Source organism: Dermacentor andersoni, chromosome 5, assembly GCF_023375885.2.
Source record: "Dermacentor andersoni chromosome 5, qqDerAnde1_hic_scaffold, whole genome shotgun sequence".
In the NCBI taxonomy this organism is placed as follows: domain Eukaryota; kingdom Metazoa; phylum Arthropoda; class Arachnida; order Ixodida; family Ixodidae; genus Dermacentor; species Dermacentor andersoni.
This window is the reverse complement of record NC_092818.1, coordinates 61,748,484-61,771,550: the sequence shown is the minus strand read 5'-3', so window position 1 is coordinate 61,771,550 and position 23,067 is coordinate 61,748,484. Positions and strand designations below refer to the sequence as shown.

Sequence of the window (23,067 nt, the reverse complement as noted above, 5' to 3'; positions counted from 1 at the left end):
GTCTTTTTTTTTTTTGTTTCTTCTGCTACTGTAAATTCGCAGCAATGAACTAATCAGGCGAATCTACAGATTTGTCGTTTCTCCTCAAAACGATTCGTTTTAATAGGCGACGTGCTTTCCTTTCTCTTTATCAATTAGTGGCGATGGATTGTTTTAACTCGACCTCGCACAGATTAGCTAAATTGGAATTGAAAGGTCAAACCGAAAGCATTAGGGGACGGATTCCACTCGTACCAAATTCTAAGGAGCTACAGCTATGGCACCAAAGAGCTTCATTTTAGTATAGAGTATAAAACAGGTGCAATGCTCACATAAATTGTAAAGATTCATTGTACCTGAGATCACTCCGCCCAATTTACGAGTATTATAGCGCTTTTTCACTCGCTTAGTACACTTATCAGTATTGTATTACCTTTTTTGAAGAGTTACAGTTCATATCTTGGCACTCCCTCCATTCCATATCTTGGTTCCATATACCTCCCGCTAAGGCCACGACGACCACTCAACGTTCGCAAAATCGGTATGACATCACGTGACCTTGCATAGGTCACTCATTAACAAACCCAGGTTGCATTTAGACTTTTCAGACCACTAAAAGGACACCATGTGCGCGCGACCGGGGCCATGTGAGGGCTGTTTTCGTATGCATCCGGAAATTCACCCAGCAGTGGTGATTTACAGGGACTTTCGCAAAGATGTTCTAGGCCCTGAAAGCGTAGCTGGCGAGATAACTGGCACCCATGTGTCAGCACGAAACCTGCGACTGCTACCCTTCGACTATCCTTGCAAGGTTGCGTGTTGTGGCGCCTGTCGGTATCAGCTGCACACACCGGCGGGCGTGCAGCCATGGAATGCCATCCACGCTTCATCGTCTTTCGGGCGCCAAAAAGCTGGCGACGAAACCAGCGTAAGGTCAAGACGATTGAGAAGCGATTATTTGTTGCGTCCTCGCCTGTTCCATGGCCCGGAGCTAACAAACGAGACGAGTTCTGAGACTCCAAACTGTAAAGTGGTCATCGGCCATGCGCAATCTAGTAATTCCTGCAAGGAGCCTACGCCGACGACTTCGCAGGAACAGCGTCGATCCCAGTTTCACATGAAATTGCGTCTTCGTTGCATCGAGGGCGGGTGGAAGGTTGGGCACCGGAGTCCGGCGGAGTGGTGCGACTCCGTGGGTCGGATTTTCCAGACTGTGCGACAGTTACAACTGGCCGAACTGAATTTAAGTTGAATTGAATTCTGCGGTTTTACGTGCCAAAACAACGATTTTGATTATGAGGCACTCTGTAGTGGGGGACTCCGGATTAATTTTGACCACCAGGGAATCTTTAACGTGCCCCCAATGCACGGGACTCTGGCGTTTTTGCATTTCGCCCCCTTCGAAATGTGTCCGCTGCGGCCGGGATTTGATCACGCGACCTCGTGCTTAGCTGCACAACGCCATAGCCGCTAAGTCACCGCTGCGGGTATCCAATTGGCCGAGCAGAAGGACATTGAATTCCCATGAGGACCGAAAGGGGGAAATGAACTGCTTAAAGAAGGGAGCTCGATTTTTGGAGAGGTTGTGCTTAGACAGGTAAATACTTTCACGTGAACGACTCCAATAATCATGGGATCGTTCTTTTAAATCATGATAATGTAAATTTGTACATAAAGCTTTTTTTCTCATCGCTTGGATGTCCCTCTGTACCTCTCTTTCTCTCGGCATCCGGCACGGCACCAGCCATGGAACCTTCATGACCGTTCGGACCCCTGACTTCGCAACCGCAACAGCATAGCTTTCCGTATTGCACGCGGAGCTGGCTATTCACATTTGCCGTTCTGCGGGATATCTGCGGGTCCCCTTCTCGGGGAGTGTTTGGAAGATAGCTGTGTAGCGAATACGTAACATCCTCCTCCCCTCCCCCCCTTTCCTGACAGTGTCTATGGGGACGAGAATGGTGAAGTCAAGAAGAGAACGCAATTTCGGAGGCACTTTTGGTGCGCATACTTCACCGACTACTTCGATGTCGGAACCCCTTCAGCATCCTTTCGCCTCTTCAGCCGCCTACTTTTCTGCCCTTCGCTTCTCATTTATCTCTCTCCCCCTGTCTACTTGTCTGGTGGAAGGGCCGTTCGCGACGGCCGAGCAATAACGGAGCGATGCTCACGTCGGCCTGTACGGGAAAGATCTTGCCGCTCCACAAGCGAGAGAGTTATATATCTATAATACGGGCGATTCTCCCGCGCCTCTGCCGTCAGCGCCCGCCGTCGTTCGCCGCCGCCGCAGACTCGGGCAAACGGAATCGGTGAGCGCACGTAGAAGGCAACAACAAATCGCGTCGTTCCTTGCCTCCTTTCTCCCCTCGACGCCCTTTTCATTATCGCACCTCGGGGATCGGCGGACGAATGAGCCAGCTGCCTGTCCCGGAAAAAGCCCCGCGCTGTGTTGGCGGCGAGTCGCATTCATCAAGCGCGATCGAGAGAGGGGAGGAGGAGTGGACCCGGGGGTGGTTGCTGGCGGGGTTCGGGCCCCCGTGGCAGGATCTGGAGGCGCGATATTGCCACCGAACGCATCGACCGCCGCGCCGACCGAAGCGGACACACTCGCATTCTCCATCTCGAGTGGTGCGGCGGCCGAGGGGAGTGAGACTTTGTGAAGAGCACAGCAGCGGTAGGAGAGACAGAGATGGAGTCGAAAGCTATGCGTGAAGCCAGCACCAACGACGCACTGCCGGAGCATTGGAAGGTATATATGCTATACACCACGGACACGGAGATTGTGCGCGAGGTCGAGGTGGGGGGTGGCTAGGAGAAAGGGGGGGGGGGGGGGGGGCGAGGCGGAAAGCTTTCGCGGGACGCTTCATGTTTTGTAATGCTGATTGTCCACCCATAGCTCTCGCTCGTAAGTGCTGCTGCGCGTGGATCGAAGCCGCTTATTCGAGCACCGCCATCGATGCACCTTCTTTTCTCCTCGTCCCACCGAAAGGGAGGTGAGCGGCTGGAGGGCGGAGAGCAAGGGGAAGGGGGGGGGTCTCCATTTTGTGATTGCTAAATTGACCCGCATTTGGCTTGTGTACGCGCAGGAAGCGCGTTAAAACGCCTGTTTCGGGACAAATCGAAAGAAAGAAAGAAAGAAAGAGAAAGGAAGAAAGGGGCAGGAAAATTGAGGTGAGGAGGAACCGACAACAGATGCGACCGACTAGAGCCGTAGCCCCGCTTGCGTCGCGTTTAGATGTTTTCTCTCGGTTCCGCGTTCACTTTTCAGCGTGCGCGCACACATACACGCACGAACACACGCTCGCGCTCGCGCGCGCGCATGAATCGGCGCCGATTACTCGACAAGGCGAAGGCGCGCCGACGGCTCGCGCTCTCAACTCGCTCCGGCGTCCGCGCTTTCCGAAAGCCGTGTTTACGGCGATGCATTTGGCGATTGGAAAGACGCCGAGTTCTGAAAGCTTTATTTCTCGTTCCCGGGCCGTGGTACATGCGCGCGCAGATAGACGCGCACTCGCGGTTCCGTACGCCAGGTGGGAAAGCCAGAAACAAAACAAGTGGCGCTTGCCTGCTTACTCACCCACCCACGCGCCGCCTCAGGGAGGTGGGAGGAGGGTGGAGTGACTACGGCGGCGAGGTTTGCGCGCGCCGCCGGTACTCGATGCACTCCGCTGCCGCCGCATCGAGATGCCATTTCCTGATCAGGGTTTGTGTTCTTTTCGCGTCTGGGCCCACTGTCACTGAAGAGCGCGAAGACCGTGTTTTTTTTTTCTTTTTTTCTTTTCTAGTGCTTTTTTTTTTCTTCTCCGCTACTTGAGTGTGTTCGTGTGCTTGCGCGCGCGCGTTTGAGTGAGGAGGTGAAGGAGTAGCGGTGGCGAGGGTGGCTTGAATTAGCTGCTCTCGAGAGCCGATCTCGGGAAAGTGCTGTGCACCCCTGCAGCGGTGAACGTGTCGCTGTCTGCTCGAGTTTCGCGCCCTTGGGCGCCCAGTCGCTCTTTGGCATTCGCGACACGTTTCCCCCGAGGAGTCTGTCGCCTCCGTGCCCTTCTTCGTCTGTATTCGCCGGCGCCCCAGAAAACTGGCCGTCTCAAAAACAAAAAACAAAATACCTCTCCGGCGATGCTGACTTGCAACAGGCCGGCCGGGTTCGGGGCGGGTGTTAAAGCTTCTGGTTAAAAAAAAGGCCGTTAATTCTGGCTCCTGGAGGACGTAGCTTCGGAACGCACCCATCGCACTCACTCCGCGTTTCTTGATCTGTTATTCGTTCGTGTCAGCTTCAGATTTCTCGCGTTGGAAAACTTTGTTTTAATAGAAGAAAGCGGGCGTACCGCCCCTGTCGGGCGAGTGTGTTCTCCGTGCTTGTCTGCTGAAATGAAAGTGACGTACAAGCCTATAGAGCTTAAGAAAAACAAAGACTACGCACCTGATTACCTCCTCGCGGTGTGTGTGTGTGTGTGTGTGTGTGTGTGTGTGTGTGTGTGTGTGTGTGTGTGTGTGTGTGTGTGTGTGTGTGTGTGTGTGTGTGTGTGTGTGTGTTTGTGTGTGCGCGCGCGCGTTCTCGCCTGCACAGTTAATCTCGGCATTTCGGCTCAACATTATTAACTCCGTGAAACAGGGCCGTTACATTTTTATCTCAGCTCACGCCAATTAAAGTTAGTTTCTTAGCGTCCCGCACAGCAAACCTCGCCTGTATTTTAGTTTTCTCTATATAAAATGGCGATGCCCTCACGTAATCCCGTGCATGTAACGAGATTGCGACTGTCGATTTCATTCAACACCCATGGTTCTCTGCACTCCGCTCTTGCGCATCTTAAGAGATCGCGCGTAAGAACTCGAAAAGTAAATAAGTTTTACTATTTCCTATAATGTCAGCCGCTATGGTTATCGAGGGGAAAGAAAGTGTTGCGTCGAGAGTGCCGGGAAACCCTTTAAAAATGCGCATTCGCATTCACTTAGACGTGCAGTCGTCGCTCAGCACTTATCGCCTTGTCTGCCTTGTCTACTCTTCTCAGGAACGACGAGATCATCGCGGGCGACCACACGACGGAGCTGGTCCTGCCCCGGGTGACGCGAAGCTTCAACGGAGACACAATCACATGCGAGGCACGCAATGATGTCGGAACGACGAAGTCTACGCACACACTCAACATCCACTGTGAGTGTATGCGGTATCTTTTATTTTTTTCATTACGATCCGACTGCAATATGTAACAGCGTTACTCGGAACGGAGACGAAATGCCGAAAAGCACGCAAGGACAAGCGTTTGTCTGATTTGCAGATTCTGTCCTCGTTCCAAGTTGCGCTGTTATACATATTGAATCTTGCTGAACGAACGGGTATCAGTAAATTTTTTCTTTCACGTTACTAATGTCTGACGTTAGCAATGAAATGTTACGCCAACGCCCGACCTTACGGTATACCTTGCGGTAACTCTGAAGCTACAGTTCAGACGTTACTAACGACGTTGCTGATTCTGCAGGCTTATTCAGAGTTATCTGAAGGCTCAGATTACCCGCCTGCTCAAATGGCCGTCTCAGACGAGGATACGGCTGTGTTAGACTAACGAAGACATTTAGCAGTCCTTTTCCGGCTACGTTACCATTGTAGGAGCGGGATTAGCTGTAGCGCTAAAATTTATAACTTTGTTTTGTTTAGTGACCGCCAAAGTTTTGCATATGTGCTCGGACACGACCAGTGCACAAACTGCAACGTAAGCTCATAGATGCGCCGCGGCGGCGGAATGGCCAAGGAGTGTGCTGCTGAAAACGAGGTCACAAGTTCGATTCGCTTCCGCGGCGGTACTATTCGAATGTGGCGGAATACAAGAACACTAGTGTACTTATAAAGCCCTATAGCGGAAGAAATTATTCCGGCACCCTCCACTAAGGAGGCCATCGCAATCCCAGCTTTGCTTGGGACGTTTAACCCCATAATTTAATTTCATTTCCAAAAGCGGCGGGATGGTTGTTTGGGTGAGTTAGTATTTTCTAAGTCACCCACTACAATAGAGCGTTACGACTCTTCCATACCTACAGGCAAAAAAAAAGAGAAAAAAAGAAGGCGCGCAATGTACAGCGTCGCCGGTGAGGCGAAGAAGAGACGCGATAGCGGGCGAAATATGATGCGCAGTAAGCCTTCGACGTCTTTCGTCAAATATCAACATACGTCGCTCTTGAAAGCATTGTCACGCCGCTGGGGATTGCCACGCGATAGAGAATTCCTGGACGTTCTCTACGTTTCACGTCGCGAGAGTTCTCGCAGGCGTTGCCAAGTCGACTTGGATCGTTCTGCGGAAAGCACGTCATTAAAATTTATCCCAACTCGTATACAATTCCTCGTTGCCGTTTCAGCCGCCGAGCATGTGATGGTTATCAGGGCGCTTTCAATCTTTATTATTTTTTTTTTGCTAGGCTGAATAAACTTAACAGCAGACGAGTAGCCCTTTGTCCTAACATTGATCGGCGAACGAGAGTAAAACTTGCGAGACTATAGCCTTGCAGAATTTCTCGTGAAGTAGCTCAAAGCACTTATTTCCTTTGAGCGACCCTTGCGGCCTTTTCCTTCTATTATACATTAAACTATCTCTCGACAGTGAGCGAAGCCGTAGCTTAACGCGGCTGAAGGAACGAGTTAGTAGGATCTCGACGAAAGGAAACAAAAAAAAACAGAGAAAGAAAGCAGGGTACGCTGCAACGGTTATCCATTGCTTCGTGACATGAGCCGGCACCGCGGCGGCAAGTTATCTTCGCTGCGTATAAGCGGCCCTGACGGGGCTTCCCCCTTTTGCTCTGCTTTCCTAAAAGTCCGAACGCTTTAATTTCTTTCTTTTTCTTCTTTTCTTCCTTTCCTTGCCAGCCGTGTGCGCGCGCTGCTCGGTTTAGTCCGTTCTTCAAAGCGAGCGTTTTTCTGACCTACATTCCGTTTGAACAAATCTTCCCAGCTTTCGTGGCGTGGCTGTCCGGAGAGAAATAAAGAAGGGCCCTGTCTGTCCCCCCCCCCCCCCACCCCCCACGGTCTCCCTCCCCTCAACTCCTACCTCTATTCCGTGCCTCCTCCTCGCTCCCCTCTCCTGTAACGAAACAGAATGTCGAGAAAGTCATAACTCTCCTTTGCTTCCCTTCCAGCTTAGGGTCCGCGCGAAAATACGCCTGTTATATATTATACACGTACACACACGCGCTCGCTCGCCAGCGATACACGTCGGGCTGCTTTCTGTGTCTACAGGAGCAAAGAAATAACGCAAACGCAAAAAAAATAAGAAAGTAGCTGGTTGGGGGAAGGAGACTGGGCATCAGAAGAAGCAAATGGCTGACTCGCAAGTGGAGCGGAACGCGAAGGGGAAATACCGTTCGAGAGAGGGGAAAAGCGGAGAGACAGCCGTTAGAAGCGAATGAGATCTTCTCGCACTTCCTTCCTTCTATCTTTCTTTCTTTCTTTCTGTTAGTTTATGTGCTTTCGTGTGTAGAGCTGGCCAATACAGACCGACTACTCTGGCTTCTTGTCTCTTCTCCTTGCCCCTACCCCTCACCCACTCTCGGCTTCTGCTTTCCCTTTCCCTTCCTTTGTTTACGATTCTCTTCGCGCACTTCCTTTCTCACTATCTGTCTGTCTCGTAAGCCTTGTATTCCTACGCGTAGCGCTCTTCGATGCGGTTCTGTGTCGCTTGTTTCCTTTATGCTACCCTCTCCAGACCAGATCTTTCTCTTTCTTTTTCCGCCATTCTTTCTTTTACTCTCGCTAGAACTGTATGCCCAGAGTGTGCTGGCACTTGACGCTTTCCTTTTCGTGCGCCTTATATCCCCACTTCTTACGTTTGCCAGAAATAAATGAAAAAAAAAAAAAATACGGAAGGAAGAGAACGAGCGACTGAGGAGAGTCGAGGAAACGTGTAAGAGCTAGCCGTGCAGCGCCCGCCGTATAAGGGAAGGGAGAGCTCGCAAAATTTGATTAGGGAGCTTTCGCTTGTCCGAATGGGGCGCCTGCAAAACATCTCCCGAGCTGGAGAAAAAACAAGCCGTGACGTTTTAAGGGCGATAGGGACAACTCCGGCGCGCTGCGCGCTTTGTGCGCCAAATTTACGTGTTCGACCACCGATCGCTCAAGGCCTTCGCTCGCCGAGGAGACGTTTTCCCCCCGTTTCAACGTTCTTTTTTTTCTCTCGTGCTTATTTTTTTAAACTCATCGGGGCGTTCGTTTTTCACGTTTAGGAAGTACGAAAGGGCTGTCAATAGCCATTTGTCGCCGCGCGCTTTTGGAGGAGGGCCTCTGCGATGCGATTTCACTCTATCCGACGTTGCCTTCTTTTTTTTTTTTCATTTTCTTATTCTTCTAGAAACGAGTGTGTAGGATTTCTGTAAAGCGAATTCATTCCATCCTAAACAATAACCGCCCTTTCGGGTGGCGTTCATTTTATTTTGCTCGTTATAGCGAAGTGTTCGTATTGCCCTTCGCACTGCTGGGTGCCCTTACTACCGTGACAAAGTGTAATGCTAGGAAGTGAGATGTCTGTGTCACCGTCTTTCTTTCTTCTTTCTTCCCCCCAGATTTGTTGGAGACTGCGATTACTGAGTTGTGAGAAGTGGCTTAGTCGTCTTTTTTTCCAAACACCCAAATCTTATTGCGCCGGTTCATTGGTCGTTGCCTTGTAGTCCGAGATTTCTCGTCCGGCCGACATTTGCACTGGCGCCCTTATATAGCTAAATCATTTTATTTTGTTTCTTATTCTATTGTTATTGTAAAACATGGCGATAAATGAAAAAAAAAAAAACCGCCAGATTCATATTTCTATACGCGCCAATACATGAGGGCAGCAACCTTGTCTGAAGTTGCTACTGTGATTGAATATTATCTGTAAACGCTATTAGAAAAGGCTATACATTCGTCGTTGCCGAAAATGTTGCGGGCGGCTCTGCTATCAGAAGTACCTCGGGGACTGAGCAGGCAAGTTTGTCGCTCGTGGTGAAAAGTCCCGAATAACTAGAGCAACCTGACGAAACCGTCGTGCTCCAGTGATATAAAATCACACCTTCGTAATAATTCCGTAATTTGGCGTTTTAGTAACGTCTCCGAAGACGACAAAAACGCAAGAAAAGTAGTGAGAACATCTCACAACTAGCTTGCGATATATCGCGATACCTGATCGCCTGGCGATCGCTACCACCTGGTCGTGGCGCATACGTTGCTTGCTAAAAGTAAGCCTTTCCCGAAGCCATCATTCATCTACCTAATGACTCTACTTTGAGCAAAATGGGGTGCAGTGTTCTTTTTTTTTTTTTCTTAAGGCGAGTTAGTCCGCATAATTCAGAGAGAAACACTTCACAAAATTCACAACAGTACAACAGACTGACTGCTCATGTTTACGCTATCGTCGCTGATTGCTTACTATAAGTTTTGGACGTAGACGCGCTATGTAGTAGTTATACTTACACCAAACTGCTAGACCAGGGCAGGCTGGTCAGTATTCCAGACTGGTAATTTTAATTCATCATGGATGTAGCTGTTACAAATGAGGGCGCGAATTAACTCACACACACAGATGAAGGATAGACAGGACTAGGGATGTGTGTGTGTGTGTGTGTGTGTGTGTGTGTGTGTGTGTGTGTGTGTGTGTGTGTGTGTGTGTGTGTGTGTTAATTTGCGCGCCCTTTTCTAATTCCTATGTTTCGCCAACTAGCCCAACAAGAAGTACTCATGATCAAAGCTTCACGTGTCATCATCATCAACGCTTCACGTGTCATCATCATCAGCAGCAGCAGCGTCAGCAGCAGCAGCCTACTTTTGTGCACTGCCGGACGAACGCCTCAACCCCGGCGATCTCCAATTGCGCCCGTCTTGCGCCAGCTGATTCCCTCTTATGGCTGAAATTTTCTTAATTTCTTCACACCATCTAATTCTCTGTCGCCTTCGAAAGCATGTCACGTCGAGTGTTTCTTTCTCTATTTCTTTATTTCTTTTCACGCCTACTAAGCACAGGTTGCGGAAAACCCACTGGTTGTCAAACTCGTTCCGAAGACATCCATTGCCGACATCGGCACAGCCTCTGTGTTGGTTTGAGGCGCTAAGGCGCATTCATCCATCCATTCATACATCCATGCCGACGACGTTTGTGGTAACCCAGTCTGCCTCTTCGTTATTTCCCCCCGCGCAGACCGCCCGGCGTTCAAGAGCGCGGCCGAGACGGTGGCCGCCGAGGAAGGGGCCGAGGTGGCGCTGCGGTGCGAGGTGGACTCCAACCCGAAGCCGGACATTGTCTGGCACCACGAGGGCTCGGAGCGCGTGCTGGCCCGCCAGCCGACGCTCGTCATCCCGGCGATGCGGCCCAGCGACGCCGGCCGCTACTCGTGCCGCGCCACGGTGCCCGGCTTCCCGGAGATCACCCAGGACGTGCACGTCTACGTCAAAGGTGCGCTGCCCCGCCTGCTGCTAGGCGGCAGCCTGGCCACGTGACTGCAGTGCGTGCCTGCCGCCGCCGCGCGCCGCTACTGTTTACAGGGAATGCCACCAAACTTCGACCGCGTGGGAGGAGGGGTTGGTGGCGGCACGCGCACTAAAAAAAACCCCGCTCCATGCCTGGTCCGTAAGTTGAGGGCACAGTTTAGCTGGATAGCCTTTGGTATTCAGACGAGCACGCAGACTTTAAAAAAACGTGGTAATTTCGAAAAGGGCCACGTGAGTCCCGATGAAATTAAGAACGCTAGTTCGCGATCGTAATCGTAAACTCCGTTTTTCTTTCCTGTGTTTCGGCAGTTTCGCAGCGAGACAGTATGGAGTGAGCCTTAGTCTGTGGATAAGGCGCATAGGAAGAGGTCTTTGGTGATTGGCGCTAGCCGCTCCAGCTGCGGAAATATTTGGCACGCCCCGATGGGCACCGATGCCCTCGCCTATTCCTTCCACCGCTTAAGGCGATCAGAGCTGGTAGACGGTATAAGGGAGCGATTGCCGAACAAAACGGCAGTCGCTATCTTTTGTGCTATCGCTCGCCGCATGTACGTTTCTTTCTTGATTTATTTCTGATCGGTAGCGTGTTGATATCTTTTTGATTTATTTGTTCGTTCGTTAATTCAGTTCAGAACATGCACGACTGCCTTCGTCTAAGATAGGCAGCGACGGTAAGACAGCAGCTTCACCAAAGACAATGCATCAGCTGCGTCACAATCTCTCCTCCGCGAAATCAGTTGCAAAGGGACGCGTAGGCGCGGCTCCGCTGCTCTGCGCGAGCATTTAGTTGAAGCAGGCAATCTCCCAACTGCACGTGGTTCCACGTCGCGATGATGCTGCAGCATACCCACACTATTGAGTCAAGGGGACTTGAATGAGTTACGACCGAGGAACGCCGCCAGGAACGGCGTAAGCGATAGCATTCTTTTGGCAACGCTTACGGTTTCTCCGAATTTCTGCATCTCGGCGCATGGACGCCAGGCAGTTACTTCTGAATAGGTTTCCATTAGAACTTGGCGCTTGAGCAATCGGAAAACTGTCGACGCACTTCTAAGCGCATTGCTCAGAAACATGTTTCGGGTGGCTTACCGTAATAAGCATTCGGAATCACTAATGGTTTCTTTCTTTTCTTCCTTTCCTGCAGGCCCTCCGAAAGTGAGCAGCCCGACGACCCAGTACGGTGTCGAAGGGGAGCAGGTACGCGTTGAGTGCATCATCACCTCCGTACCGCCGCCCACCAGGGTGGCCTGGTCCAGGAATCTTCAGGTAATCCACACCCCCTTCCGCTTTCTCTCTCACACACACTCTCTCTAGATCCAACGCTCGTTTCTGAAAATTACATCTATGCTCTGCCGCGTTCCTAGAAACGCGTATCTCTCTTTTTTTCTTTTTTTTCGTTCGGAAAGTGTCAGTTTCATAAACACACGGGACGCTATTTCACATTCAGGGGCTTTCTTCGTGGATCCTCCGAATAACATTTGGAACGGTCGAGCATGACGAAACAGACCGTTTCCTTAAGCGCACTTCTCTGCATTGCATATTTGCCCTACTTATGGCGGCATCGGTCGTGGTTCCAAAAGAGGCACGAAGGACAAGATGCGCTTGCTGGGGCCTGTTTCTTGCGCACGGTTTCCTCGCGACAGCCAGGTCCTCATTTTCCTTTTCACGAGACAAGCATACTCCGCTGGTACACACGGAATGCAAAAATGAGTATGCCGTGGTTAGCTTGACACGCTGTACCGTTGGAAAGCTAGTTTCAGTATCATGAAAACGTTCTAATGAAGTTGAGCAACGTGCAAATTGAATATAGCGAGAGAGGAAAAAGCGTTTATTAATAAGTAAATAATTAATGGCAGTCCCTGCCGCACTTCCGACGGGGTACCTCCATATCAGGTGCTTGAGGTTTTGTTTGCACCGTTTGCCACGTTGAATGAAAACAGACTAAAGCAATCTTCGATCTCTTGTGGAGAAGTGCTAGCCGGGAAAACAAATATTTCGCACTGACGTGTCATTTCAAGCAGTGATCAACGCAACCCGATAAAAGAGGCACTTGCCGATAGTAGCGGGTTTGCAAGCACAAGTGGTTTCCATGGGCGGGTCCCTTTCTTCTCTACCTTCACGTCCTGCATGAATTGCCTGACGTACGGCAAGGTTATTAAAAAATACTCCCCCCCCCCCCCCCCTAGCTTTATCAGGCGGGCACATCAGCAAGGGCGAGATAATGTTGGTATACCATGACTTTAGGCCTACCGCTTCCCGCGCATTTTTCTTTTCCTTTTTCTGGCGCTTTCCGTTAAATAAGCGATAACGCACTCACTCACTCTCTCCAAATTCGATCTTGAGCGAGTAAAACTGTAGTGTAGATCACCTTTATTGTCTTCTAATTTCTCGCATACGCGTCGTTCGGCCCTTAATGAAACAGCGTCCGGTTTCGGTCATTTCCCTAATACGTCTGTACTTCACGGACCGTGTCATTAAAGAGAAAAGAAAAGCCGTGAAGTGGCTCGACCACTGAAGTCACGTTTGAACAAGTTTCTGTTATTATTGGTCTTTCTCACTACGTGTGTATGCCACTTCTTTTTTCCCCTTTAATCGCGGGAATTTGGTTCGATCGCGCTCCCTTTTCGGGAAGGAGAAGCAAATGAGCTCCGACTGTCTCGTTATTAGACCCCACTGGCGACAAATTAGACGACCGCGGACATGGTAAGCTCGGCAAGAGAAGCGACGAGACTCGGGAACGCGCAGAAGGTTGGTATGGCTGACATTACGGGGCCACGCATTTAATTTGAACAACTCCCTCGAGGGTCACTCGCACCATGAAAAACGAGTAGCGCGCAGCTGAGGGCCTCGTTCGACGTCTCTTTTTCTTTGTTTTCCCGAGGCAATGGGAGCGGGAGTAGCGATCTTTAGGCTTTTCTTTTTATACTGGCTCATCTTGTTTCTCAAGTTCCCAGGGTTCTCATTTTGCGCGAACTGATAAAACAGTGCAGGAGAGACAAAAAAAAAAAATGAATGTATCAAAAACGTGCAGAGAGAAAAGGCGTAAGGAGCAAGCGACGGCAGTGTCATCTGGCCGAACCCAATTCGTTGAACCCTGAGGCCAACAGCGTCTTCTCGGTGCCAGGAGCCGTGTGCTTCTCGATTGATTTACATTTTTTTTTTCTTTCCGAAGAATGTCGGACGTACGAGGAAGGGACCGGTAGTGGAGCGGCTAGCGTAGAGAGTTCGGATAGGAGGCAGATAGGAAATAAAAAGAAAAGGGGAGAGAGAAAGAAAGAGTGGGGGGAGAGGGGGGAGGAAGAAACAAACGAAAAATGTGCGAGATAAGGCTCCGCCATCAATCCTGTAAAGGACTCGGTGGCGAAGGCCAAGTGAAGCGAAGGAAACGGGCCTGACGATGACGAAACGTCCCTTAATGAGTATTGATTGAGGCCGCTGGAAAGACGACGGCCACCGGACGCTGCTGCTGCTGGCCTTGCTGTGCGCTGGAGCCCGTGTTCTGTTGTAGGGTTGTCCGCTCTTCCGTCGCTCCCGGTGCTCTCACTGTACTAGAGCTCGTTTCGTTGTCTCGACAACTTCCCCGTCTCCTTCGCTACCGTATCACTCGCCTTAGTTTTTCTTTTTTTTACTCTCCTTCCCTCTATGTTTCTCTTTCTCTCTTTCTCACTCTCTCGATCTCTGTCTCGCTCGTTTTATCATTGTAGATCCTAGCGTCGCACTCTCTCTTAGCGGTATCCGACAGTTTACTTTTCTGGACCATTTCGTTGATTAATCTGGTGTCTACTCGCGCTTCCCTGTCCCGTTCCGCGAGTCTCTCTTAGTGCAAGCCGCGCTCCGCGCCCGGACCGCGCGGCGTCTCACGCTTAAATGACGCGGTCGCGGCGTGATTAACAACGGTCAGGCCCGGGCGGGCTCCTGCTCTCCCGTTGCCGTCTTCGCTTTCGCTACGCGAGCCCGTCGCGCGGGGTCCGCTGCCAGCGACATTCAATTTGCTGCGTGTGAAACATTGTCCGCGGAAGAAACGGCAGCCCAGCCGGCCGTTCCTTCTGTCGCCGCTCTCGGCGCTGATAGTTTTAAGAACCGTAATCGGTTGTGCACAATGGTCGCTAGCGCGTGGCCCGAGCGTTCCAGCAACGGCCTTGTTTTCTTTTTTTTTTCTTCCTTTTCTCCTGCATATCGCAAGGATAACGGCTAACGAGCAGACACATCTTTACAAAACGTCTCTTCCAAATGCCACGATTCGGGCGCTGGAGCAAACGCAGTCTTGGAATTAGCCTCGGCGAAAGCAGTCGTGGTTGACTTGGAAGGCGTGGACGGCGCCGCGTTATGAATGATTTCAGAAACTGCGGTACTGTCCAAGCGACTTGCTGGGATGCGTGAGCTTCACATTTCTAAGGCGAACATCGCGCCTCCGGCTAACTCCTTATTTGCTGCCGCTAAAATTGGCAAACTTCAAATCTTTTGTTACATAAGGGATGTTACACTCATCGCTCGCCGTATTAAGTAGCCCACCCACTATGTCACTATCTAACCGAAAACTATGTTATTGCGGTACTACTGTACAACAACATTGTTATCCATGTAGTTTTTCCTCGTTTCTGTTTCTTTTTCTTTCAAAACATTGCGGTAGACTGAGAATTGAGGTGCCTATGAGTGAGGCCCGTGTTGTACACGGTGCTGCCTTTGCGTCACCGCGGATTACAGGAGCGTGATCTTTATATACGCGCTACATATCGGCACAAAATAAAATAGGGACACATACGCCTGACTAAGCGCTTCGTGATGTGTAGCCCTTAGTCGTGTGTATGTGTGTGTGTAGTCGCTACGTATTTGTGTGGTTCAATGATAAAATGTAGCGCCTTTACAAATAGGATTGCTTAACACCTACTCCTTCCATGAAATTCTTAACAGTTTAATGTTATAACTTTCTGTGTCCTCATAGACCTTAACTATCTGTTATCATCCTAGTCTCTGACCAATATGTTTGGAAGAATGAAAATTATGACTCACCTCATTATACAGTGCTAATTCACGCTGTTCCAAAACTTTCGTCATTGAACTTTAAATTCCGTTAAACTGTTTGTCGTGCACATCGTCCTTCTACTTATTCCTGTGTATTTTTTTCTGTTGCAGCTGGTTGACATCGACAATAACCAGGGCTACGAAATCGTAAAGGAGCCTTTGTCGAACGGACTCAGGAACTTGCTGATCATCCACAATGCTGCTGAGGAAGACTTCGGGCAGTACAACTGTTCCGTGTGGAATCAGTTTGGTTATGACACGAGGCTCATCACCGTTCGAAAACAAAGTAAGTCTTACTGCCTACACATGTGCTAGTTTCTTTATGGCAGGGGCACTACGTCGCCAAGAGAAATACATTTTCAATCGCTGCACCTCTTTGGATGGGTTAGGCTTCACGTCGTAAATAATATTTTAAGGGCGAAGCACGCTTTACAAGAAAAGTGTCAGTAATGTGGCATTGCGTGACCATGAGGGGAAATGCTGTGCGGTGTGAGATTTTGACTGGTATACTTGGGTAAACATAAGTGTGCAGGTAAGGTGTACATGCCAGCACACAGAATGGAAAGGGAAGTACGTACGATTCGAATTATGTGTGATCTGCTTCCAGCGGATACTTAAGGCCAGCAGATCCGGGGAGGGAAGGTTTTGGAAGAACTATCGTGTAAATAACTTAGGAGGGTATGAAATTGTAACTTAGTTGTTTTTAAGAGTATGTTTTTCTGTGATTTCATATTTCCAGAAAGTAATACATTCTAGATGCCTTTATTTTTATTTTTTTAACACATTACATATGTATCCTTTTTGTGCTTCTTGTATCTAATATAGTGCTATAAGGCACCTGCTCTTAGAATCATGTGGCGCTGTTAAATGCGCAGCTGATACATCGCTAACTTTTACGACATTGCAGAAAACCTTCCAATGGTGATAATCTTGGCTGGCGTCATCGGGGGCATCGTGCTCGTCGTGACCGTGACGATCTCTATTATTCTCTGCCTGCGAAAGAAAAATATTGTCAAAGGTAAGTGACAGCACGAGTACTATTTACATGCGTACGAGAACTGTGCTTGACGCTATAGTTACAGATGTCGTCAATACTGACTCGGTGAACATAGTATTTATTATTTCCCGAATGTCAGAAAGCCTTTTCCAGATATCAGTGTACTAACAACTCAGGTCAACTGCTACTAATTAAATACATCTGAGCGCATTCGACGTGGCCTTGCAGTTGTGGGCATGCCACACCAGGGATTGATTTCACTTCATGCACACTGGTTGCACGAAGGGCACAAGCACAAGCACACGCCAACAGAAAAGACAGGCTCACGGGGGGGGGGGGGGGGGGGGAGGGGTGAGGTGGGTTGGGGGGATGTTGCCATGTGTGCGTGCCCTTTGTGCTAACGTGTACATGGTTCCATACGAACTAACCCATCAGTCTGTGCGTTTGATTTCACTTGTTTGCGAGAGCTCCTTTCGTGTTCACTGCAGTAAACACCAACCTTTCCGAAATCGCTGAGCATTTCCTTTTGCTGTGACTTCGAACACGCCCGCACTCCTTTGGGTCGCTTCTTCATGGTGATTCAAGCAGCAGTGATCAGAAATGACACTTGCGTAAAGAACGACGCGACACTCATCACTTCATACATAATAACCTAATTGAAATGAACATATCTGCCACGTTTCCTCTCGAAAATTATTTAGTTGTTGCGCTCGCCTTTGGCGAGTTCTGCGAGTAGCAGTCGCATTAGTAGTAGTAGTAGTAGTATCAGCAGTTGTATTTTGGCGTTTTCGTTAGCAAACAAAAAAACGTAACGAAAAACACCGCGGGAGTCGTGAATTTCCCACGTTTAGAAAGACACCTAAGCTTTCCCTCGGTCATTGAGAAAATAAACATAACGGAAATGATGAAGGAACAGGAACGTTAAAGTGACAATATAGCAGTACAAAGAAAATAACAAGGACTGGAACAAACATCAGTATAAAATAGCATATGAGTATTCAATACCACATCAAAAGAGATGAATGCATAGAAGCAAGTCAGTGTTACAAAAATACACAGGAACACATTATCTCGCCCTCAATAAAGATGTCTGTCTCCTGTCTCCCAGATGACGACTTCAACACTGAGAAGAAGGGTAAACAGTCTGACTCGGCCTCGTCGGGGGACTCGGACATCAAAGTGGAAATCCGAACGGCGTCATCGTTGTCTAATAACGAACACGACCGCAACTGGGAGGACAATAGTGAATCGGCGCGTACGCATGACGCGGCTGATATATACAAGTACGCCAACAGTGCAGCCGACTACGGAGACTCGTCGTTTCCGGTGAAATCGGTGAGTGTGGCTCGTAAATGTCAGAGTAAATTCCCACATTGTGATTCCTTGTGGTCGTCTGCAAAGCGCAACCGATCTTTCCAAATACACTGAACCAACTTGCCCAACAACGCATCCTGCTAAATTCCCACGTGTATGCTATATTCGTAACTTGCAGTTCTGTTTACTGAGAAGTGGATTTCTTGACTACAATGGGTTTTTGACGTTACTGTTGGTACTCCGGAATCGCGCTACCACCAGATACATGCCGAGTACACTTACGGCACAAAGCCTTGGGCTGCAAGTACATTCAGCATGTATTGGGAGGTTGCGAGAGACAAGAAGCAAGACGGGCAGCCACGCTTAGCCTTGCGCTGTGAGCATGTTCAGGATGACCCCCCCCCCCCCCTCCCCGCCCACATAGCCCAAACGTTTAACTTACAGTATATTCAAATACATGCCCAGCCGCTGTAAACAAACCGTCAGTCATGCGCACATGAAGGTATCTCAGCATTACCACGTAATTAAAGAAATGCGCGGCTTCACACTGGCATTAAAAATCTTACCAGAGTTCTATAGGCAGTTATGTCGCAACGTTGAAGTATCTTGCCAGTGTAGAGCTCAATTATCATCACGGTTTATTTACTTATTTAGGAACTTTTTCGGAATATTACACAGAGGTGTGTACAAAGAGTAAATACACATTAAATCACGTTTACGTGAACACTTAATGAATGAGACGTCTTATCAAACTCTTTGGTCAGAGAAACAAAAACAACCGTTTACAACAAATTTTGTAATACAGGTTACGCGATCAATTGTTGCTAATTTGTTTAAATTGAGTGCCTTGCGTTAATTAACTATTAATTAACTTTTTCAGTCGCTGTTCGTATAAATGCGTGGTTGAAGCTAATGGTAGAACCGTTCAAACGTTGTGCATTATCATAAGGCAACTCCTCAGTGTTTGACAAAAAAATGACACCTAGATACTAAGCCAGACCCGCGATATGCAGCTGGAGCCAGGCAAAAAATATAGTAATAATTAGCTGCACAGAAATAAATCAGAAATACATCTGATTGGTGCTTAGAAATACAAGGAAACTGAGAGACGAAAAAGAAAGAAAAAACGATACGACATCGCTGCCATCACCCGAGACAAACGCTGCATTTTTTTTTTTCTTGCATCTTCGCAGGAGGCTCAAAACAACAATGGCTACATACCGTACGTGGACTACTCGCGCGACTACAACCCGCCTCCGGTGGCAGCCTCGCTACAGCTGAACGCGAGCCGCGACAGTGGTCTGTACGGCAGCTCACCGCAGTCGCTCAACGACCTGGGCCAGGGCATCGACCCACGGTTCCGAGCGGGGTACGCAAACCCTTACCTGCGCACCTCGCAGTCGAACCTGCCGCCCCCTCAGGGCGTTTACGTCAGCCCGAGGGCCATGCCGTCGGTCGCTGCCAACTCTGCCGGTGTGCCCGGTGCTTCGTGCGCCACCCTGCCGCAGAACAGGTCAGTAATTGTAGGCGCCTGCGGAAAGCTCTCGGGGTGCTGGAAAAAAACAAACGCACCGTACCTGGGGGGTGATCACTTTCGGTGACACAATCACTTTCGAGTGACGTAGTGCTGGACCAGCCAATCAACTCACCCGGTTTAGCTCAATCAACCAACCAACCAACCTGCACTGAAAGTGATATCGCCGAGAGTGGCCGTCCGAGAATGAGTCCTCCTGATCTTAGGCTGTGCAATGATTATAGTATCTTTGTCCACGGGTTCTGTTTTCTCTTAAATCTTATAAGTGGAGGCAGTGACAGGCATGCTCGTTTTAAGCCTACACAGCCTTAGACTGCCTACAACAGACCCCTCCAGCATGGCGCACCGGTAGGCCTGGTAATATGCAGCAGCTTGAAAACGTTTTGTAAGGCTTTTCACTCATTCGCGCTCCATTAACAGTATATTGATCAAATCCCTTATTTACAAAACTACTGTACGTATAGACGGTTCGCTATCGCCGCGGTGATCGTCTCGTTTTGACGCAAATTGCTATCGTGAGTGGTAGCCATCAAAATGCTGACCAATGAAGACATGTTCTTACAAAAGACTAGTGTTCTAAATATGGACCCTGTTTTCCATGCAAACTGTGTGATCGAACTTGCCCTCATTCTTTCACTGCCGCAGCCATGAGTAGGGGTCATCGTTTCTAACTTGAGCTCCCATCATATGTATATATCTGGGATTCCTGGAGCTTTAAAAACACTGTAAAGGCACTTTTGGTAAATCAGTTGTGAAGCTTGCGATATGGAAGAAAGTTCACGAAAGAGAGAAATTCACATCCGCCCGACTAGCACCAAGCTACAAAGGAGATCATACAGGTTTCTCAGAAAGAAAGCTTTACAGTTGGAGGAAAAATTCGTCCTGGTCCGGAACCCTTCATCTTCCTTGCATGTGCATGCAGCCTAGAATACTCTCGCTCTCAATTAATGGTGTAAATGATAGGTACTTGCCCTTTATTGCCACCTGAATTCTCGGAGTTTGATGTAAAGCAACGTTTCTTTATCCTCTTGGGACCATTCACCCTCATTATACAAGTGACAAAAATGACTCTTTCGTGGTGCCTGGAAGTTTTGCCAGAATATTTTGGGTTCTGCTGTCTCCTACGATTGCGTTTTTACACAAATGATGGGCATTCAAGAAAAGTGACTGACACCTTCGCTTCATTCTTCTTCATCCAGGTACATCACATCACAGCAAAGCCATGTCAAGCCAGGCACACTAGCCACCCATGTATGATGGCAGGAGACCTCGATGTAAATAGGACTTAAGCTTTCCATGAAGCAACCAAGAGTGTTGTGTGCCCCTCACTGTGGACATAGTGCGGTCAGTGAGAGTGTGTGCGGGGAACTCTTGCCAGACCCTGGGAAAAGGAAAAAAGAAATGACGCTGATGGTGCAATTCCACGAAGTGTCGTGTATTTCCGAAGTGACTCTGGTGGTGCCACCACTTTTGCGGTGTTTCAAGTCAGGAACCAAAGAGTTGTTAATAATTCTAACTGTTCATGTAAGTGTGCATCAGTGTGCGTGTGTGCGTATTTGTCAATGCATGATGTCGTCATGTTTCCTTGACTAGATTAGAAAGAAAAACAAGGCAAGGGTAGCCTTATTTATTAACTCAAGTAGTGTGACCTTGCTGTGTTTTTAGCGTAGTACTTCATTCTTGCATCCCAATCTGAGAGCAATGCATGTTCCTTCTTTTGCTGAAAGGCTGTCCTCTTGTCAGTAGTCATGTTCATCGTTTGCAGCATACTGAACGTTTCTAACGTCTGTTTCTCAAAGACTGGTATGTGAAAAGTGCAGTTAGGCCATGGGTAAATTACAGAGATGTTTTAACTGACTGCCTGGGTGTTTTAGTAATCACACAGTGCAATCACTGTTTTTCTGTTGTTTCTTTTTGTTTTTCCTTTCATGGCTTTAGGAATGACTTCCCATGACAGATGACCGCTCTTCATCTTGCATAATTCTACATGCAATAACTCACAGCCTGCAAGTAATATGTGCCATATACAGCGATGTGTGATGTATTGTGTGCAGCACATCCTGCGAAGTTGCGGGCAACATACTCGGGGTGTATTTCACTGCAATCTAAAGAAAGCACTGAGCAGAATATGTAAAAGAGCAGCAGTGCAGTTAGGTTTGATCAATATGCGATAAGGAAGCGCGGCACTTGTGGGCTGAATGTATCAGAATGTACTAAAATTCGTCATTGCGCCTTAAAATGGGCATTATTATTTTATTAATATTTTTGGCCATTTTTGAAACAACATGCCAAGAAAACGAACTGACATTACTGGCCTTATTTGAAATAAAATATGCAGAATTTCTCAATAAGCAACTTCCCCAAGCTTTTGCGTGATGTTAAACAATCTATATATTTCACAGTGCAGCTGCTCCTGCTATAGCCGACGATACAAGAAAAATAGTCCGGCAGAAATGTGTGAAAGAGCTATGCCAGAAGACAAGGCATAGATTGTATTACAGCTGTCGCTTTTAGGTAGCTCTGCAGTATCCTCAATTTGACCCACTTACTAAGGTTTTGCATGTGAACACATTTTTGTTTCCAATTTTAGTATCATTCTCTTTCTGTTCATGTCAAAAATTATTTTTTAAAAGAGGTCCTCATTTGTGCTGTACAAACGACCACACAAGATGCGTTAACGTTATCAAGCGTACCATAAAATCATGCTTCAGTGCAGTGCGTTTCTTGTTGTAATGCAAGTGCTCAGTTCCGTTGAATATTACAAGTGGCCTTCTAAGCAACAGGTTGGCGTGTGCCAATTGTGGTTGGTTATCCCCCTTCAATGGTGTACATAACATTGCTTTCAGTAGATGTGCTCTTTCAATGCTTCCTTCGTCAGATTCTTCCCATCAGTGACAGTGTGAATGACACGTGTCGTGTGCTTGGCAAAACAAGAAAGGAGAAGAAAAAGCAGTACTTGTCTCTATGCAAGCGTGGTTTCCTAATAAGATACGTCTCAATTTGCTTGCAAAGCAGTGATCATTTTAAATTTCACTGTGGCCCTGTGCAGGGTTTCCTAAATTGTGTGACTGCCTGAGCTGTTTTGTCATGTGCACTGTATCGTGAACCGGACTGCCATGTACGCCACTACAGGACACGTCTGCTGGGGCGAGTCTAACGAGTCATTAAGCACGCCCGAGAAAGGACGACTTTCGGTGCTAAGAGGATGTCCTGTTCCTTTCCCAAGATGGTATTACAGCAAGCACACCGAGGCGTGTTGTTTGCCTTTTATTTTTCTTCTTCGTGTGTTTCTGTGACCATGACTGTAACTTTCGACCTCCAGCTTTCCCATGTGTGACGCACGGAAAACTGAGCAGCGAAATCATCACTGTACATAAGAAGCACTTCCCGGCGTTATGACAAATCGCGCCCCCTTCTGGCTTCGCGCTCGTTTGCCTCCTTTATTTGCTTGTTTCCTTGTTTTTTTTATTTCTTCGATAGCATCTGTACAGATATATGCTGATGAGAATTTGCTCACTTTATCAAGGCGAAACATTGTGCGTGTGCATGTTAATTAAACCTATATGAGAGTTTCAGCGAGATGTGTTGTTGCTCACTGGCCCGCACTGTCACTTCTTGCAATGCTTGTTACGCACGGGCATCGAAGCAGAGACTGATGCTACGGATGCTGCGAGCAAGCTGTGCAGAAACCTTGTAATACGAGTTCGGGAAAGAGAACTATAGCACTGCATAGCCACATTTTGATTGCCTGAAAAGGAGGGGGGGGGGGTGTAGGAGGGACGGCTG

At 48.5% G+C, this 23,067-nt stretch overlaps 1 protein-coding gene across 3 annotated transcripts in view; it reads left to right on the top strand.

Annotated features, from left to right (window-relative positions):
* LOC126530707 (irregular chiasm C-roughest protein-like) overlaps positions 1 to 22,860 on the top strand; it is a 385,268-nt gene extending 362,408 nt beyond the window's left edge. For 2 of the 3 annotated variants that reach the window (XM_050177973.3, XM_050177974.3), the window contains 8 exons: positions 4,989 to 5,131; positions 10,125 to 10,379; positions 11,559 to 11,680; positions 15,548 to 15,722; positions 16,344 to 16,454; positions 17,542 to 17,768; positions 18,941 to 19,260; positions 20,481 to 22,860. In XM_050177973.3, the coding sequence (XP_050033930.2) occupies positions 4,989 to 5,131; positions 10,125 to 10,379; positions 11,559 to 11,680; positions 15,548 to 15,722; positions 16,344 to 16,454; positions 17,542 to 17,768; positions 18,941 to 19,260; positions 20,481 to 20,538 (1,411 nt within the window). In that variant the 3' untranslated portion in view covers positions 20,539 to 22,860. The remainder of the gene's footprint in view (positions 1 to 4,988; positions 5,132 to 10,124; positions 10,380 to 11,558; positions 11,681 to 15,547; positions 15,723 to 16,343; positions 16,455 to 17,541; positions 17,769 to 18,940; positions 19,261 to 20,480) is intronic. The other variant, XM_055070752.2, reaches the window with a different exon arrangement.
* Positions 22,861 to 23,067: the final 207 nt, after the last annotated feature.